Below are 19425 nucleotides of genomic sequence, written 5' to 3' on the forward strand. Positions count from 1 at the left end.
TTAAATGAAGAGAGTGGGAGATTAAACTTGGTTCGGTCCATGGAGAAATCATACAACTAATTTCCCTCCATTTCTCACCTGTCGCGGTGGAACACCCAACTGTCCCAAGGACACCGGAGTCAAAGAGGGAAATGCCTTTTTTTCCGGTAACACCCTGTACTCACACCAAGTGTGAAGGCACTGTTGGACAATGCAAAGGCTTTGTAGGAGATCCTTATCATCTGCCTTATCATCCCACACATTTCCTGTTGTAGGCCACTTTTATGTCTATGAGAGAGATAAGCCGAGGTAGAAGATACCATAGTAGAAGCAATAATTGTAGCAATTGAAATAGCCAGTGGTGCTACTACTGATACAGTAGATCTCTAATGGGTTAGTGTAGATCATGGTGCTAATTTGAAATGTCTTCTTTTTGAGTAAATAGGTCAAATTGTAGTAGCCTGTGTTGTCTTTTTGATTATCTGCCCTACACGCTCCCATTTACAGCGTATGAATGGCAGGTTTACCATGTCAATAAAGCTATCAGAATCTAGCCTAATTAAAGCAATGTACTGTTCTTTGCTCTGACGCAGAGAAATGCAGAAAGATTAGAGAGGGGAGGGATTGGTAAACTAAGTTTTGTTTCTTCCATAAACACAACTTCACCTAGTGAAAAAAAACAGAGAAACATGGAAAAATGCCAAATGCAATAACTACATTGTTAATTGAATAGGACCATATTGGCTTGTTGGTCTTAGATGTGGCAGATTGCTCGGAGTAAGTTTCGCTTTACCATGAACAAGCCCTAAAGCTTCCCTAAAGGTGTGGGTAGAGCTCCTTTTTACAAAGATATGTTGCATGAACTCAAGTGAAATACAAAAACAATGTCACTTGAGGCATTCTCAAAATGTGTTCACTCGATGTGATTTGCGTGCACAAGTTCCTGCAAACTGTGAGAGTGGTGGGGCAGGTCAAATGCAAATTCTGCCATTTAAAGTGCTGATTTGCATGGCTAACTATTGTTACTAACAAGGTTTATTTTTTATTTCACTAGGCAAGTCAGTTTATAAGAACAAATTATTATTTACAATGGCGGCCTACCAAAAGGCAAAAGGCCTCCTGCGGGGACAGGGGCTGGGATTAAAAATGAAAGAAAAATATAGGACAAAACACACATCATGACAAGAGAGACACCATAACACTACATAAAGAGAGACCTAAGACAACAACATAGCATGGCAGCAACACATAAACACAGCATGGTAGCAACACAACATGGCAGCAGCACAACATGGTAGCAGCACAAGACATGTTACAAACAATATTGGGCACAGACAACAGCACAAAGGGCAAGAAGGTAGAGACAACAATACATCACACGAAGCAGCCACAACTGTCAAATCAAATCAAAGTTTACTTGTCACGTGTGCCGAATACAACAGGTGTAGACCTTACAGTGAAATGCTTACTTACAGGCTCTAACCAACAGTGCAAAAAGGGTATTAGGTGAACAATAGGTAAGTAAAGAAATAAAAACAACAGTAAAAAAGACAGTGAAAAATAACAGTAGCGAGGCTATACAGTAGCGAGGCTACATACATTCACCGGTTAGTCAGGCTGATTGAGGTAGTGTGTACATGTAGATATGTGACTATGCATATATGATAAACAGAGAGTAGCAGTAGCGTAAAAGAGGGGGGTGGCGGGTGGTGTGTGGCGAGACACAATGCAGATGCCTTTTTGTCAGTAAGAGTGTCCATAATTGAGTCTTTAAATAAAGAGATGGAGATAAAACGGTCCAGTTTGAATGTTTTTTTTTGCAGCTCTTTCCAGTCGCTAGTTGCAGCGAACTGAAAAAAGGAGCAACCCAGGGATGTGTTTGCTTTAGGGACCTTTAACAGAACTTGACTGGCAGAACAGGTGTTGTATGTGGAGGATGAGGGCTGCAGTAGGTACCTCAGATAGGGGGGAGTGAGGCCTAAGAGGGTTTTATAAATAAGCATCAACCAGTGGGTCTTGCGACAGGTATACAGAGATGACCAGTTTACAGAGGAGTATAGAGTGCAGTGATGTGTCCTACAAGGAGCGATGGTTGCAATTCTGATGGCCGAAGGTAATCTGTTTATAGTCATTGTGAACTATTTCTGCGCACTTGCAATGGTTTCTCTATTGTACTTGCAGCCACTCTAGTTAAATCCAAAGAAGTAGAACGTAAAACAACTTCTATTTTATTTTGAGAATGTATTTACAGTTGAAGTCGGAAGTTTACATACACCTTAGCCAAATACATTTAAACTTAGTTTTTCGCAATTCCTGACATTTAATCCAAGTAAAAATTCCCTGGCTTAGGTCAGTTAGGATCACCACCTTATTTTAAGAATGTGAAATGTCAGAATAATAGTTGAGAGAATTATTTATTTCAGATTTTTACTACTTTCATCACATTCCCAATGGGTCAGAAGTTTACATACACTCAATTAGTATTTGGTAGCATTGCCATTGAATTGTTTAACATGGGTCAAATATTTTGGGTAGCATTCCACAAGCGTCCCACAATAAGTTGGGTGAATTTTAGCCCATTCCTCTGACAGACTTGGTGTAACTGACTCAGGTTTGTAGGCCTCCTTGCTCGCACACGCTTTTTCAGTTTTGCCCACAAATTTTCTATAGGATTGAGTAGGGGCTTTGTGATGGCCACTCCAATAATTTGACTTTGTCATTTTGCCACAACTTTGAAAGTATGCTTGGGGTCATTGTCCATTTGGAAGACCCATTTGCGACCAAGCTTTAACTTCCTGACTGATGTCTTGAGCTGTTGCTTCAATATATCCACATGTTTTTTATTCTCATGATGCCATCTATTTTGTGAAGTGCACCAGTCCCTCCTGCAGCAAAGCACCCCCACAACATGATGCTGCCACCCCCGTGCTTCACAGTTGGGAGGGTGTTCTTTGGCTTGCAAGCGTCCCCCTTTTTCCTCCAAACATAGTCATGGTCATTATGGCCAAACATTTCTATTTTTGTTTCAGACCAGAGGACATTTCTCCAAAAGGTATGATCTTTGTCCCAATGTGCAGTTGCAAACTGTAGTCTGGCTTTTTTATGGCAGTTTTGGAGCAGTGGCTTCTTCCTTGCTGAATTGCCTTTCAGGTTATGTTGATATAGGACTCGTTTTACTGTGGATATAGATACTTTTGTACCCGTTTCCTCCAGCATCTTCACAAGGACCTTTGCTGTTGTTCTGGGATTGATTTGCACTTTTTGCACTAAAGTACGTTCATCTCTAGGAGACAGAATGTGTCTCTTTCCTGAGCGGTATGACGGCTGCGTGGTCCCATGGTGTTCATACTTGCGTACTATTGTTTGTACAGATGAACGTGGTACCTTCAGGTGTTTGGAAATTGCTCCCAAGGATGAACCAGACTTGTGGAGGTCTACTTTTTTTCTGAGGTCTCTGCGGAATTCTTTTGATTTTCCCATGATGTCAAGCAAAGAGGCACTAAGTTTGAAAGTGGCCTTGAAATATATCCACAGGTACACCTCCAATTAACTCAAATGATGTCAATTAGCCTATCAGAAGCTTCTAAAGCCATGACCTAATTTTCTGGAATTTTCCAAGCTGTTTATAGGCACAGCCAACTTAGTGTATGTAAACTTCTGACCCACTGGAATTGTGATACAGTGAATTATAAGTGAAATAATCGGTCTGTAAACAATTATTGGAAAAATTACTTGTGTAATGCACAAAGTAGATGTTCTAACTGACTTGCCAAAACTGTAGTTTGTTAACAAGAAATGTGTGGAGTGGTTGAAAAACAAGTTTTAATGACTCTGTATTTACAGTTGAAGTCGGAAGTTTACATACAGTTTTTCAACCACTCCACAAATTTCTTGTTAGCAAACTATAGTAAGGGGATGGGGTGGTGCAAGTCGGTTAGGATATCTACTTTGGTGCTTTAGGTGCCAAGGATTCGGACATGTTGCAGCAGTGTGTAGAAGGGAGATCCCATGATGTGAGAAATGTGCAGGAGGGCATAGTCAGATGGAGTGTACAGTTGGAATAGAGAAAGCACTGTGTGTCAACTGAGGGGATGCCCGTGCAGCTGGGGATCCAAAGTGCCCTGTGAGAGAGGTTGAGATTGCCAGAGTTGTGAGTGGGGCAGAAAGTTTCCTATGCTGAGGCAGTGAAGAGAGTAGAGGATAACCCAAGGGTGATTGAGTCGACTGGGAGGCCCCCAGTGAGTACGCCTGAGGGATGAGCCAGAGAGGATGAGTTTGAGTAAAGTTGTTATGGTGATCAACTGCACTGATGGAGTGGAAAATCACAGATGATAGATTATGTAGTTGCAGCAGCAGAGAAATATTTGAATGTGAGAGATTTTCATCTAGAAGATCTACAGGAAGTTTTGAGAAAGAGGTTCCTTCCTCCCAGGCAGATGGGCCTGGTGTAGGATTGTTTAGGGCCAAAGGTAAGGGGATGGGGTGGTGGGTTTTAGGGGATACTGTTTAGGTGCAGGGTTTGATGGTGGGCATTTGAAGTTTTTCCCATTCCCCATTTCCCTTTTTTTTTGTGACCAAAACGCGTAATCCGCAGCAATAGGCAACACAGCATCTAGTCTGCCGGAAAGCCACATGAAGAAGAAGGCAGGTCTTGGGCGATGGTCTTCCACAGCTTCAGATAAGGTGTTGTGGTACCTTCTTTGCCATCGAACCTCCCTCCGCTTCGATGGCAAAGAGAGGGAGCAGCGTCAGTCAGTTACTTAGACAGGCCCGGAGCTCTTTATCAGGCACCTCGCTCATTGTCTCCTCCTTCGGTAGGCTGGATAGTCTACGACTGTGTCACGCCCTGACCTGAGTATTCTTTGTTTTCTTTATATATTTTGGTTAGGTCAGGGTGTGAAGAGGGTGGTATGCGTGTTTTTGTCTCATCTAGGGTTTTGTATAAATTTTTTAAATAATTTACCTTTATTTAACTAGGCAAGTCAGTTAAGAACAAATTCTTATTTTCAATGACGGCCTAGGAACAGTGGGTTAACTGCCTGTTCAGGGGCAGAACGACAGATTTGTACCTTGTCAGCTCTGGTTTGAACTTACAACCTTCCGGTTAGTAGTCCACCGCTCTAACCCTGCTGCACTAGGTGTCTCTGCTCTAGGCATATTGTAGGTCTATGGTGGCCTGGATTGGTTCCCAATCAGAGGCAGCTGTTTATCGTTGTCTCTGATTGGGGAACCTATTTAGGTTGCCATTTTCCAGGTTGGGTTCGTGGGTTATTGTTTATGTGATGTTGCATGTTTGCACTCAGTTTTGATAGCGGTCGTCTTGTTATTTTGTTTGTTTAGTGTACTTCGCATCGTGTTTTCCCGTCTTTTCATTAAAATATGTATTCACATCACGCTGCGCTTTGGTCTCCTCACTACGATGATCGTGACAGACTGAAGTGTAACACCCACCCGTGTTACACTGTGTCTGTCTGAAGTTTAAGGCACTTAAACTCACCTTGTACAAAAGGTTACAACGGTTCTCCATAGTTATTTATCAAAAGTAACCAATATCTGGACTCAATAGACAATATCTGCACACATCTGCATTTACAAATGCTATAACTGGTGGCATTAATAGAACAAACATTTTCTTTTCTTTATAACAAATCATTTTATGGATAGTACTGCTGAATTTAAGAGTGTATATGTCTTTATTCCACTGTCTTATTGAATAAGATGGCACCTTATTTGTAGGACAATTCTGAGTTTGGGAATTGTGATTTATTATGGTATGCCTTAAATTCAAGATATGGACTGTGCCTCCCATCATTGCTCTCTATGCTTGTACTATCCCCTAGTGGATAAATGTACAACTACAGTCCCATAGAAGCCGGAAGTGACGTGATTGACAAGCTAACGCGGTTGTCTTCTTTGAAAGAGGCTGTTGAGTCGTCGGAACAACACATTTACAAATAAAACAGACACGTAGCTACGATAAGTCACAGCTGACAATTGTAAGGACACCATTTTACACCGTAAGTTGATGTATTTTTTACATTTCACTAGCATGCTTCACAGTATTTAATTCATCCTTTAGCAAGCTAACACGTTAACTAGCTAGCTATGGCTAACATAATCACGCCGCTTGTTTAATTTAGCTAGGCGAGATTCGACGCTATCCAAGTCTAGACCTTTCATGATTCTCTTTGGTATAAAATTCATTTACACACGTTTCTATTTCTTGAATAACTAGCTAACGTTAGCTTAGTAGCCCTTGGTCGAGACTCTCAATCCCATTACACAGAAGAGTCGTTGAACTCATTCGTCTTCGATACTCAATAGTGTGCAATTGTAGCCAATCGGCAGGCACGCCCCCCCCCTCTCCGAGCCTATCGTTCAAAAAAAGGTTATTTTTGATGTGATTTGAAAGTACAGGGATGTATGTTTCTAGAAACAGCACCGCATTTGAGAATCAAATCAAAAAATCAAATTTTATTTGTCACATACACATGGTTAGCAGATGTTAATGCGAGTGTAGCGAAATGCTTGTGCTTCTAGTTTCCGACAATGCAGTAATAACCAACAAGTAATCTAACTAACAATTCCAAAACTACTGTCTTATACACAGTGTAAGGGGATAAAGAATATGTACATAAGGATATATGAATGAGTGATGGTACAGAGCAGCATAGGCAAGATACAGTAGATGGTATCGAGTACAGTATATACATATGAGATGAGTATGTAAACAAAGTGGCATAGTTAAAGTGGCTAGTGATACATGTATTACATAAGGATGCAGTCGATGATATAGAGTACAGTATATACGTATGCATATGAGATGAATAATTTAGGGTAAGTAACATTATATAAGGTAGCATTGTTTAAAGTGGCTAGTGATATATTTACTCCATTTCCCATCAATTCCCATTATTAAAGTGGCTGGAGTAGTGTCAGTGTGTTGGCAGCAGTCACTCAATGTTAGTGGTGGCTGTTTAACAGTCTGATGGCCTTGAGATAGAAGCTGTTTTTCAGTCTCTCGGTCCCAGCTTTGATGCACCTGTACTGACCTCGCCTTCTGGATGATAGCGGGGTGAACAGGCAGTGGCTCGACAAGCCGAATTTCTTCAGCCGCCTGAGGTTGAAGAGGCGCTGCTGCGCCTTCTTCACGATGCTGTCTGTGTGAGTGGACCAATTCAGTTTGTCTGTGATGTGTATGCCGAGGAACTTAAAACTTGCTACCCTCTCCACTACTGTTCCATCGATGTGGATCGGGGGGTGTTCCCTCTGCTGTTTCCTGAAGTCCACAATCATCTCCTTAGTTTTGTTGACGTTGAGTGTGAGGTTATTTTCCTGACACCACACTCCGAGGGCCTTCACCTCCTCCCTGTAGGCCGTCTCGTCGTTGTTGGTAATCAAGCCTACCACTGTTGTCGTCCGCAAACTTTATGATTGAGTTGGAGGCGTGCGTGGCCACGCAGTCGTGGGTGAACAGGGAGTACAGGAGAGGGCTCAGAACGCACCCTTGTGGGGCCCCGGTGTTGAGGATCAGCGGGGAGGAGATGTTGTTGCCTACCCTCACCACCTGGGGGCGGCCCGTCAGGAAGTCCAGTACCCAGGGTCTCGAGCTTGATGACGAGCTTGGAGGGTACTATGGGGTTGACTATGGAATCGATTCACGTGTAGATGGAAGTAATTGGCTGTTTTGGCTTCCAGAGCCAATTCTCCTTTATACAGAACATGCAAGATCCTTGGACCATAATGAGTAACATTAAGCTTATTTAGTCCATTATTGGGCTAGCAAATTAGTAGCTAGCATAACAAGGGTGCTGTTAATTACATTGACATAGTCCTCTTTAAAGTGAACTGTGTGGTAAAAACAAACGAAAAGCTAAAGAGCTGTTTCTTTGTATTCAAGCTGGCCTTGCCTTTTAAATGAGGACTCAACACTTTTGCCAGTTCACTTCACATTTTTTTGTGATCCGAGTCATCTTTGCATTCATATTGCTCTGTTTAGAAAGGAACCAAGATCTTTTCCCAACATTCACTCAATACACTGGGTTTTTACAAAGTGCAGGACAAGCTATTCAGAATGTGTTATTGGATATACCATATACCTACTTACATTTTGAAAGCTAATCGATTGCATTTGCTTAAAAGATTAGTCATAATAATTGTAATCAGAAGATACTTTTAACTTGTAAATATTATTGTTAACAGATTACATAATGCTGTAATTGAAAATTGTACACCCAATGTAGGCTACCATCCCTTTAAGGGTACAAAATCCATTTTAGCTCTATGTTGTGATTCTCACCAAATAGGTTGTCTTTTCACACTATTCAACCCCCACAATTGAATAAACAGTTTATGAAGCTCTCTTAGCCTATAGATCACTTATTGCAAACAAATAATCTGAACTGAAAACTCCTTGCATTTTAGAATTTCTGTGCATCCTTGACAATTACTAATCATGTTTTTTCTGCAATACTGCTCATTAGAGGTCGATGTATTATGATTTTTCAATACCGATACCGATTATTGGAGGACCCAAAAAGCCGATACCGATTTAATTGGCCAATTTTTTTTATTTGTAATAATGACAATTACAACAATATTGAATGAACACTTAACTTAATATAATACATCAATAAAATAAATTTAGCCTCAAATAAATAATGAAACATTTTCAATTTGGTTTAAGTAATGCAAAAACAAAGTGTTGGAGAAGAAAGTAAAAGTGCAATATGTGCTATGTAAGAAAGCTAACGTTTAAGTTCCTTGCTCAGAACATGAGAACATATGAAAGCTGGTGGTTCCTTTTAACATGAGTCTTCAATATTCCCAGGTAAGAAGTTTTAGGTTGTAGTTATAGGAATTATAGGACTTTTTCCACCTATACCATTTGTATTTCATTAACCTTTGAATATTAGATGTTCTTATAGGCACTTTAGTATTGTTTGAACCAGCAACACAACGACAACAGCCACCATCGAAGCAGTGTTACCCATGCAGAGCAAGGGGAAGAAGTAGTAGAAGGCTTAGAGCGAGTGACATTTGAAACACTATTAGCGCACACTACCCAGCTAGCCATTTCACTTCAGTTACACCAGCCTCATCTCGGGAGTTGATAGGCTTGAATGTTTATGCACCCGCTTCTGCCTACCACCGCTCAGTCAGATACTTAGATACTTGTATGCTCAGTCAGATTATATGCAACACAGGACACGCTAGATAATATCTAGTAATATCATCAACCATGTGTAGTTAACTAGTGATTATGATTGATTGTTTTTTATAAGATAAGATGAGTGCTAGCTAGCAACTTACCTTGGCTTACTGCATTCACGTAACAGGCAGTCTCCATGTGGAGTGCAACGAGAGAGAGGCAGGTCGTTATTGCGTTGGACTAGTTAACTGTAAGGTTGCAAGATTGGATCCCCCAAGCTGACAAGGTGGATATCTGTCGTTCTGCCCCTGAACGAGGCAGTTAACCCACCGTTCCTAGGCCGTCATTGAAAATAAGAATGTGTTCTTAACTGACTTGCCTAGTTAAATAAGGGTATGTAAAAATATTTTAAAAATGGGCAAATCGGCGCCCAAAAATACCGATTTCCGATTGTTATGAAAACTTGAAATCGGCCCTAATTAATCGGTCGACCTCTACTGCTCATCATAATTTTCTCTTTTTTGTGGCACCAATGTGAAGGGCTATGGCAGGGGAAACGGTGTTGCAGTAGCCTAGTGTGTGGTGTGGGAATAAGGACAAGTGAACCTGGGGAGCTTTGTGTTCTAATTGCCCTGAAACAGAACGGAACTCTGACCCCTCAAAAGAGCTACAAAAGCAAACCAAACTGAGACCATCTCGAGAGGTGGTCTGAGTTCGGTTCGCTTTGTGGCTCTTGAGAGGCCGAGTTCCAACACTGCACAAAAATTAAGCGAACTGTCTGAAAGAGACCAAGTGTGAAAACACCTGTAGTCATATAGCAGACCACTCTTATCCAGAACCCACAGTTTTGTACTTTTTGTACTGGTCCCCCATGGGAATCAAACCCACAACCTTGGCATTGCAAGTGCCATGCTCTACCAACTGAGCCACACAGGTTAATGCCTCCCCCAAATATCTTTAGCTTGGTTTAACAAATCTTTTCAGTAAAGCAGTATCCTTTTGATTTTTATATTTGATAAAAGCTGCTTGTGCAAATTTGCAAATGAGTGCTTGCTTACCTGTGAACTCCATTGTGCCACACCCCCTCTCACCCTTTGACCTCCCTCCCCATTCCCTTCCTCCACTTTGAGTCCCTCTTCCCCTCCCTAGGTCCCATATGGCTACACCCTTACCTCAAAAGGGGCCTGGTCTGGCTGGTATGCTCTCCCAGCAGCAGCAGTCCCACCTGCCCCCAGGCTTAGGCCCCGGCCAGCCTGCCATGCTCCCTCAGGGAGCCCTGAGAGAGATCTCCCCTGTGTTCCTCTGTCGAATCGGCCAGGAGACCGTCCAGGACATCGTCACACGCACCATGGAGATCTTCCAGATCACACGAGCCACACAGGTAATGCCAGTGTTTCCCAAAGGTTTGACACATTAATTTTATACATTATGCTTTCACATCATATGTATTCAAATCCATGTCTCATTTAAATGTCTGCTGTTATGGGGGTTTGGGGAGAAATATTTCACCTGATGAAATTAAGGTTAGTTAAAGAATGTGCTGTCTGCCCCCCCCCTCATAGAGATTCAAAATAATACTGTTTATAGTGTGTGTGTATATATAAATGCAGTACCAGTCAAAAGTTTGGACACACCTACTCATTCAATGGTTTTTCTTTATTTTTACTATTTTCTACATTGTAGAATAATAGTGAAGACATCAAAACTATGAAATAACACATATGGAATCATGTATTAACCCCAAAAATATACTTTATATTTGAGATTCTTCAAAGTAGCCATCCTTTGCCTTGATGACAGTTTTGCACACACTTGGCATTCTCTCAACCAGCTTCATGAGGTAGTTACCTGGAATGCATTTCAATTACAAGTGTCCCTTGTTAAAAGTACATTTGTGGAATTTATTTTGTTCTTAATGCGTTTGAGCCAATCAGTTGTGTTGTGACAAGGTAGGGGTGGTGTACAGAAGATAGCCCTATTTGGTAAAATACCAAGTCCATATTATAGCAAGAACAGCTCAGAAAACAATGCAAAACGACAGTCGTTACTTTAAGACATGAAGGTCAGTCAATGTGGAACATTTCAAGAACTTTGAAAGTTTCTTCAAATGCAGTCGATAAAACCAAGCGCTACGATGGAACTGGCTCTCATGAGGACCGCCACAGGAAAGGAAGACCTCAAGTTACCTCTGCTGCAGAGAATAAGTTCCTTAGAATTACCAGCCTCAGAAATTGCAGCTCAAATAAATGCTTCAGAGTTAAAGGAACAGACACATCTTAACATCAACTGTCCAGAGGAGACTCCGTGAATCAGGCCTTCATGGTCAAATTGCTGCAAAGAAACCACTACTAAAGAACACCATTAATAAGAGACTTGCTTGGGCCAAGAAACACGAGCAATGGAAATTGGACCGGTGGAATTCTGTCCTTTGGTCTGAGTCCAAATGAGACTTTTTGTTCCAACTGCCATGTCTTTGGATGATCTCCGCATGTGTTCCCACCGTGAAGCATGGAGGAGGTGGTGGGATGGTGTGGGGGTTGCTTTGCTGCTGACACTCATATATTTAGAATTCAAGGCACACTTAACCAGCATGGTTTCGACAGCATTCTGCAGCAATACGCCATCCCATCTGGTTTGCGCTTAGTGGGACTGTCATTTGTTTTCAACAGGACAATGACCCAACACACCTCCAGGCTGTGTAAGGGCTATTTGACCAAGAAGGAGAGTGATGGAGTGCTGCATCAGATGACCTGGCATCCACAATCACCCGACCTCAAACCAATTGAGATTGTTTGGGATGAGTTGGACCGCAGAGTGAAGGAAAAGCAGCCAACAATGCTCAGCATATGTAGGCACTCCTTCAAGACTGTCGGAAAAGCATTCCAGGTGAAACTGGTTTATAGAATGCCAAGAGTGTGCAAAGCTGTCATCAAGGCAAAGGGTGGCTACTTTGAAGAATATAAAATATATATTTGTTTGAACTTTCTTGGTTACTACATGATTCTGTGTTATTTCATAGTTTTGATGTTTTAACTATTATTTTACAATGTAGAAAATAATACAAATAAAGAAACCCTTGAATGTATAGGTGTGTTCAAACCTTTGACTGGTAGTGTGTGTTTGAGATATTTTCACACACTACCATTCAAAAGTTTGGGGTCACTTAGAAATGTCCTGGTTTTCCATGAAAACATACATGAAATCAGTTAAAAAATAAATAGGAAATATAGTCAAGACGTTGACAAGGTTATAAATGATTTTTAATTGAAATAATAATTATGTCCTTCAAACTTTGCCTTCGTCAAAGAATCCTCCATTTGCAGCAATTACAGCCTTGCAGACCTTTGGCATTCTAGTTGTCAATTTGTTGAGGTAATCTGAAGAGATTTCATCTCATGCTTCCTGAAGCACCTCTCACAAGTTGGATTGGCTTGATGGGCACTTCTTACGTACCATACGGTCTTCCCTAAATAGTTCTTGCATAGGTTGGAGCTGTGCTTTGGGTCATTGTTCTTTTGTAGGAGGAAATTGGCTCCAATTAAGTGCCGTCCACAGGGCATGGCATTGCAAAATGGAGTGATAGCCATCAAGATCCCCTTTACCCTGTACAAATCTCCCACTTTACCACCACCAAAGCACCCCAGACCATCACATTGCCTCCACCATGCTTGACAGATGGCGTCAAGCACTCCTCCAGCATCTTCATTTTTCCTGCGTCTCACGAATGTTCTTTGATCTGAACACCTCAAACTTAGATTCGTCTGTCCATAACTTTTTTCCAGTCTTCCTCTGTCCAGTTGTCTGTGTTCTTTTGCTCATCTTAATCTTTTCTTTTTATTGGCCAGTCTGAGATATGGCTTTTTCTTTGCAACTCTGCCTAGAAGGCCAGCATTGCGGGTACTATTTAATGAAGCTGACAGTTGAGGACTTGACACTAATACTTGCCCTCTTGCTCAGTTGTGCACCGGGGCCTCCCACTCCTCTTTCTATTCTGGTTAGTCAGTTTGCGCTGTTCTGTGAAGGGAGTAGTATACAGCGTTGGTCAAGATCTTCAGTTTCTTGGCAATTTCTCACGTGGAATAGCCTGACGAGTTTCAAAAGACAGTTATTTGGTTCTGGCCATTGTGAGCCTGTAATCGAACCCACAAATGCCGATGCTCCAGATACTCAACTAGTCTAAAGAAGTTTTATTGCTTCTTTAATCAGGACAACAGTTTTCAGCTGTGCTAACATAATTGAAAATGGGTTTTCTAATGATCAATTAGCCTTTTAAAATGATCAACTTGGATTAGCTAACACAACGTGCCATTGAAACACAGGAGTGATGGTTGCTGATAATGGGCCTCTGTACGCCTATGTAGATATTCCATTAAATATCAGCCATTTCCAGCAACAAAAGTAATTTACAACATTAACAATGTCTACATTGTATTACTGATTAACTTTATGTTATTTTAATGGACACAATGTGCTTTTCTTTCAAAAACATGGAAATGTAAGTGACCCCAAACTTTTGAGAGTGTGTGTATTACCAACATACATAAACACTGCCGTTCAAAAAGATACACACTATTTAGCGTCATTCTGTGGTTGTCCTCCCTCTTTCCCCATCTATCAGTTGCCTAACGGGGTGACCCAGAGCCAGGCTGTGTATCAGGACCGCTTCGGGAAACTCCAGGAGCACCTCCGTCAGCTGGCCCTGCTTTTTCGCAAGCTCCGCCTTCTCTACGAGCGCTGTGTTGAGATGACCTCTGACCTGCAGGAAGAACCCTCAGAGGTAGGGCTCAATTAAATCTATGTAAAAAAAAAAAATGATTCCATTGACCTTTCACTCCACTGAGTCTATCCAAGCTGTACTGGGCTGGCTTGGTTATGCATTCACCATAGTTGCTGGAACTATGCTGGTATGGATCACGTGAAAAATGAAATATCCGAGCCAGCACAGTACGATTCGGGTCGGCCCTCTAGTGTTTGTCTTTCTGGCTATACACAAGCTCTACTTGTTTTTCTGTCTGTACTTTGTCACCTTTGACAGTATATTGTCCTGTAGTTGGTTTGTGTGCCAATGATGTGATGAACTTAGTGTATCACACGTCTGTCTTTCCAGCTGGTGCCATATGTAAGGGAGGAGATGGCCCCTGTGAGAGTGGAGCCCTGCAGTCCGGCTGTAAGCCAGGAGAGACTAGAAGTGCTGGAGGTTTGTGACGTGTCCACTTCGTCTGTATGTCACTGATTCAATATCGTTTGTTGGATGACAACCAATAGTTTAGTACAGAGATGTTACATTTCCTTGAATCTGATTTGGGTTCGGTGTGTCATGGTCCCTCTCACAGAAGATGAGGCAGAAAAACCAGGAGATGAAGATTCTGATGGACCAGATGAGGAACCTGTTATGGGACGTCAACGCAATGCTGACACTCAGGAAATGATATCACAGATGAACTCTCCCTCACTGCACTTCACGATGCCCTCCAACTAGGGGCCATGGGTTTTTCCTGACCCAGAAAACTCTTGGCCCTAGTACCTCCAACCATTGTTGTACTTGTGTGAGACAGACTGCTAGAAGCTTTTGGTGATCTACCTTTACAGTATGGTGCTTTCAGAGACATTGAATGAACTGAGTTTACTACAAATGTTTTGTACTGTCAGTATCTTTTTTTTTTTTTTTTTTTTTTACTCCGGTATTATGAGTTCAGACTTGCCAAGCCTCAGGTGAATTTCCTGCCTTTTTTTGAGTGGTAAGCACTTGACTCCGGACCAGCTAAATAAACTTGAATTCAGTGTTGTGAATTTTACTCAGTGCACAAAAGGCTGATCTAGTATCAGCAAAAAAATCTGCCCTTATTCTTTGTGTCCCAACTAGTGACTGTCACCTGTAAGCTGAGTTGAAGACAATGGGATCTCATCGCCACTGGCAGCTATTTATCTCAGGTGTTTGTGTTTTAGCATTATTCTTGAGGTTAGCTTCCTGAGTGCTGGGCAACACCCCCCCTGCTTACCTTAAGGGTTAAGAACATTGCATGCCGACTGCTGAGGAAGTGTGAATCTATTTTTGTACACTGCGCATGATCTCGGAGAAAGCACAAGCAATAGGTTACTGAGTCTTTTTCTACAAAATAAATACATTGTGAGAAATGTCTGCTTTGCATACTTTTAAGGGTCTGGTGAATGCAGTTGAAGTGATGCTTTGTGATGTCAGAAGTCTACATGTTTTGAAATCTGCCGTTTGCACTGTTTTTATTGGTCTTACAGTTACGTGGAATGAACCAATCGCTGTGCGACATTCTCAACTCGCCGGTGTACTGTAGAAATACACCAGCTTGGAGTGCACTGCACCATTAACTGTCCACTTGGCGCCTTCCTTTGATATGAAGTTCCACTCCATTCAAACAGCAATGGGAGTGAGTGGCATCTTCAAGTGTTCATTCACCGAGGACTTAAGGCTTCCTCCATATGTTTACTCCTCCAATAGCCTGGGGTCTCTCTTAGCTTTAGGTCCCCTCCCTCTTATCACCAGGCTCTGTCTACATTTAACCACCAGACCAGGCCTCCACACAGTGTTTTTGTCATGCACGTTCCAGGTCCTTGTACTTCTTGCGCAGGACAGACACCTGGTCCTTGAAGAGCAGGGGGTCCAGGCGGAACTGGGAGTGGACCAGGGGCATGTAGCCGAACCATCTGGCAAAGCTGTTCACACACTCCTGTCTCTGGGTAAAGTGCTCTGGGTTGGCCCACGGAGCGCTCATCTTCGTACCCTGGGAGGATGAAAGATGTGGAGAGAGAAGAGGGTGAGTTAGAAACCCAGGTCGTCGTGCGCACAACATTAACGTACAGACGGGATGTACAAATGGAATTATGGTTCTGTACACTAATGTAGACTATTACTGGTGTCACAATTTCTCAATCTTCGTTATAGGCTGATAAGGATGTTGTACAGTGTATTGCCTGTCAGAAAACTAGGGAACTGCTACAAATAGGGTTGTTCTTATCTCCAGTCTGACAGTCGGACGAGATAACCGCCACTGTGACATACGGTCTGGGATAATCTCATCTTTACAAAAATAAACCGGAGCAAGTTATTGTTATGCAGCAATAACCGACTATCTGTGGCGAGGGATTTAATGATTATTGTTGTGTAAAAATACATCTTATAACAGGTTGAACTCTCAACAAGTCTAACCCTAGTTAATAAGCTGTCTATCAAGTCATTCTGGTATTGGTTGATCTTAAAATTTGAGAAAAATGTAATGTCACTTTTTTGAACAAATGTTATGCTTTATATACAGTATCACAACTACAGCAATAAATAACTCATTGGTCAGACATCCAGCTGATGGGAGTGGCCTCACCTGTGGGCTGGGCAGCTCATTGGTCAAATTCACCATCGATGGGTGTCGCCTCACCTGTGGGCTGGGCAGCTCCTTGTACTGCTTTCTCTGGGCCACTTTGATTGGTGGCAGGTGGGTGACGGAGGAAACCAGGAAGTTCATGAGGATGTCCTCACAGTTGGAAGTGCGGTCCACCAGCGCCCGTAGTGAGGGGGGCAGGTAGTGGGAGAACAGGTAGTGATAGTACCTGATGGAGAGGTAATGGAAGGGTCAGAGATAACAAAGTGATCACTAAAATGGCAAGGAAATAGTTGTTGGTTGGGATATTGTACATTAAGCCTGGTAATACATTCTAAGGGCAAAATGTAAGGGCCACAGCTCATAGACCATCTGTTTAATGGTCTTTGTTGGTTTACTATGTTTTTCTGTTGTGTGTCAGATCAGCTGTACACGATGGTAGTCATAGAAACAGAATCCATAGAAAGGGCTGGCAAATTGACTGGTTCATTTGAATGGGGAGGCCCGTTCTATGAACTATGGTTACAGTACCTGTGGTAGAAGGCTGCTCCCGTCAGAACGATGGAGTATTCGTTAGTCCACTTGGAGGTGTACCCCCACGCATGCTTCACCGGGTCCCAGAAGTGACTCCTAGGGGGGTAGCCCACGATACGCTCAGGAAAACTCCTCCACACCAAGAAGGCAAAGTTCACCTGCGCGAAGAGTGAATACAGTTGCATGGGTAAAGTGTGTGTGTGTGTGTGTGTGTGTGTGTGTGTTTTCTACCACAGCGTATAGTTGTAATGGAAGGTCATACCTCACTGGTCAGCAGGACTGTATCTTCATCCAGACTCAGTACTGCCTCTGTCTCTATGGCCACGTTGGGCAGGAAACGACTGCTCGTCTGGAGAGAGGGGAATTGAGAGAGATGGTCATTTCCATTCCTTGTTAAGTTTGACAGTGGTTGGTTTGTGTTTGGGATAATGAAGGAATGACAGGGACACTGTCCGCTCCATTGAGGTCTGTGGCACGGGGAGAGAGAGGATGAGTCAATGTCACGGATGTGTGAATGACAAGCAGTGACAAAGGAAGGATTTTAATCCCATAGATTCAGTGTGGTTTTTTTGGGGGGGGGGAGGAGGAGTGTAGACTTACAGAGAGAGGCAGACAGGAATGACTTTCATTCTGCCCCTCCTGTAGCCTTACTTGGGATTTGGCGACGTCATTGTCACTCACCTTCCTCCTACCGTCTGTCACAGTGAGGGGGACAGGCATGGGTGGCCATTTACTCCTGTGGGGCGGCGGCTTCTCACTGTTCCACAGGATGATGATCTAGAGGGAATAGAGTGAGACAAAATAAGCATAAGAGTGAATAGGCTTAATGAAGCAATATGGAGCAGTCTATTTGCTACCTATGACCTCTTATTCACCAACACACTCACCTGTGAACAGTATTTGGACTTGGAGACCACCTGAAGCAGCTTCATGATTGGCTGAGACTGGGAGACCAACGGAGAGACTGCATGGATGATGGCGGTGAACTCTTGACCTGGACTGACCCCTGCAGGAAGGAACGAGGAGGAGAAGTTAGTTAAAGTACAATCTACCATGTACAGCGTTTCATATTTGAAAGTAACATTTACTGTAGGAGACAAATATTAGATTTGCTTTGTATACTTATGATTATAAAAACACAAATGTATATTTCATAAAGTTATTATAGGAGACCCTATAGATAAGGTATAATTATATGGATGAGCCAGTCTAGTCAGGTAGGTCTGAACTAGTCGGGACCAGTCCAGTCTGGTGTGGTTCCCTACCTAAGCTCAGGTAGTAGAAAGGGAAGTGGGCCAAGTGTGTGGAGTACTCTGGCAGGACAAGCAGGCCTCCTGGTAAGGCGTTCCACATGTACTTATTTCTGGAGATGTGGGAGAACACCCGGTCTTTGATTATCTGAGAGAGAGAGAGATGACAAGGTGAGAACGTTTGAGGGGAGAACGCCCTGATGTACCCATTAGTTCAAACATGAATTATCGATGTCCATATGGGCTGGCCAACTTTGTGTGTGTAAAACCGAAGTAATCACCTCAAGAATACAAACAGTAATCTTAAGTACATGCACTTCCTCACTTTGACCAGCCGGTGCCAGTATAACAACAAAACACCCAATCCAAAACAATCCCATACAAATGAATCTGAGGTCAATCCATTCTCTCTTAGTTCCTGGGTCGTGTTCATTAGAGCACATCGCAGCAACAACAACAGGTACTGTTTCAGTCCGTTTCAGTCCTACCTCCAGTGTGGTGAGGACTATCTTGTCCACGGAGGAGAAGTAAGCCTCCCACAGCATCTGAGTGCGCTGCCTCAGAGCCAGGACCCACTCATTTCCCACCGCGCGCACTGTAGACGGGACCTGGGGGAGAGAGGGTGCAAGTTGAGAAAGAGGAGGGTTGAGAGAGCAAAGGTGAGAGGGCAGAGCAGGCAAGGTCGATGTTTTATTGCGTTGCATACAATCAGAATCTTCCGAATGAAATGTGCTTCATAGAACGACACTGCTCTCCACTGCCTGGTAAAAGAATAAAATGTTCTTACAGTATGTTACATTTTTACCTGTGGCTGTAAACCTTTTGAACCACATAAACAGCCCCTAGCAGTTTATACTTGACTCAACCCACTGACAGTCAATAACCCTTACTATGGAGGAAGACGGGGAAAGTGGTCAGGGACTAGCTACATTATCTCAACCCATCCAGAGTCAAATCCCCTATCAATGGTATTGTTTTGCAAGAGGGAGAGCTTGGGTTCAGGAAAGGTGCCCGGTAGGTGAGCTATGATAGCTGCATCTGTTTATAGCACATGGCTTACCTGAAACCAACATTTCAGGCAAGTTCCATGATGACACTACGCTATAGTAGAGGAAAGTAAAAAGGGTCGCTCCATTGGCACCAAATGAAAATAGCCCAAATTCAC

The 19425-nt window shown here is 42.7% G+C and overlaps 2 protein-coding genes across 5 annotated transcripts in view; one reads left to right on the top strand and one right to left on the bottom strand.

The window, feature by feature from the left end:
* Positions 1–5843: 5843 nt before the first annotated feature.
* Positions 5844–15267, top strand: LOC112264885 (mediator of RNA polymerase II transcription subunit 30). Its single transcript, XM_024441785.2, has 5 exons — positions 5844–5996; positions 10280–10511; positions 13749–13907; positions 14238–14327; positions 14464–15267. The coding sequence occupies exons 2-5, from the start codon at positions 10287–10289 to the stop codon at positions 14557–14559; spliced, it is 570 nt and encodes a 189-aa protein (XP_024297553.1). The 5' UTR covers positions 5844–5996; positions 10280–10286; the 3' UTR covers positions 14560–15267.
* The window catches only part of LOC112264884 (exostosin-1c), a 71627-nt gene continuing 67422 nt past the window's right edge, over positions 15221–19425 (bottom strand). For 3 of the 4 annotated variants that reach the window (XM_024441783.2, XM_024441782.2, XM_024441781.2), the window contains exons 5-12: positions 18749–18868; positions 18276–18408; positions 17898–18016; positions 17692–17787; positions 17273–17359; positions 17008–17168; positions 16480–16705; positions 15221–15885 (exon numbers count right to left, since the gene is read on the bottom strand). In XM_024441783.2, the coding sequence (XP_024297551.1) occupies positions 15697–15885; positions 16480–16705; positions 17008–17168; positions 17273–17359; positions 17692–17787; positions 17898–18016; positions 18276–18408; positions 18749–18868 (1131 nt within the window). In that variant the 3' untranslated portion in view covers positions 15221–15696. The remainder of the gene's footprint in view (positions 15886–16479; positions 16706–17007; positions 17169–17272; positions 17360–17691; positions 17788–17897; positions 18017–18275; positions 18409–18748; positions 18869–19425) is intronic. The other variant, XM_024441784.2, reaches the window with a different exon arrangement.

Source organism: Oncorhynchus tshawytscha, linkage group LG13 (assembly GCF_018296145.1).
Source record: "Oncorhynchus tshawytscha isolate Ot180627B linkage group LG13, Otsh_v2.0, whole genome shotgun sequence".
Taxonomy (NCBI): Eukaryota; Metazoa; Chordata; class Actinopteri; order Salmoniformes; family Salmonidae; genus Oncorhynchus; species Oncorhynchus tshawytscha.

Coding starts and splice junctions, on each gene's coding strand:
- LOC112264885 (XM_024441785.2), top strand. CDS start 10,287: ATGGCTACACCCTTACCTCAAAAGGGGCCTGGTCTGGCTGGTATGCTC. Junction 13,908..14,237: donor TGCAGGAAGAACCCTCAGAG/GTAGGGCTCAAT, acceptor CTGTCTTTCCAG/CTGGTGCCATATGTAAGGGA. Junction 14,328..14,463: donor AGAGACTAGAAGTGCTGGAG/GTTTGTGACGTG, acceptor TCCCTCTCACAG/AAGATGAGGCAGAAAAACCA.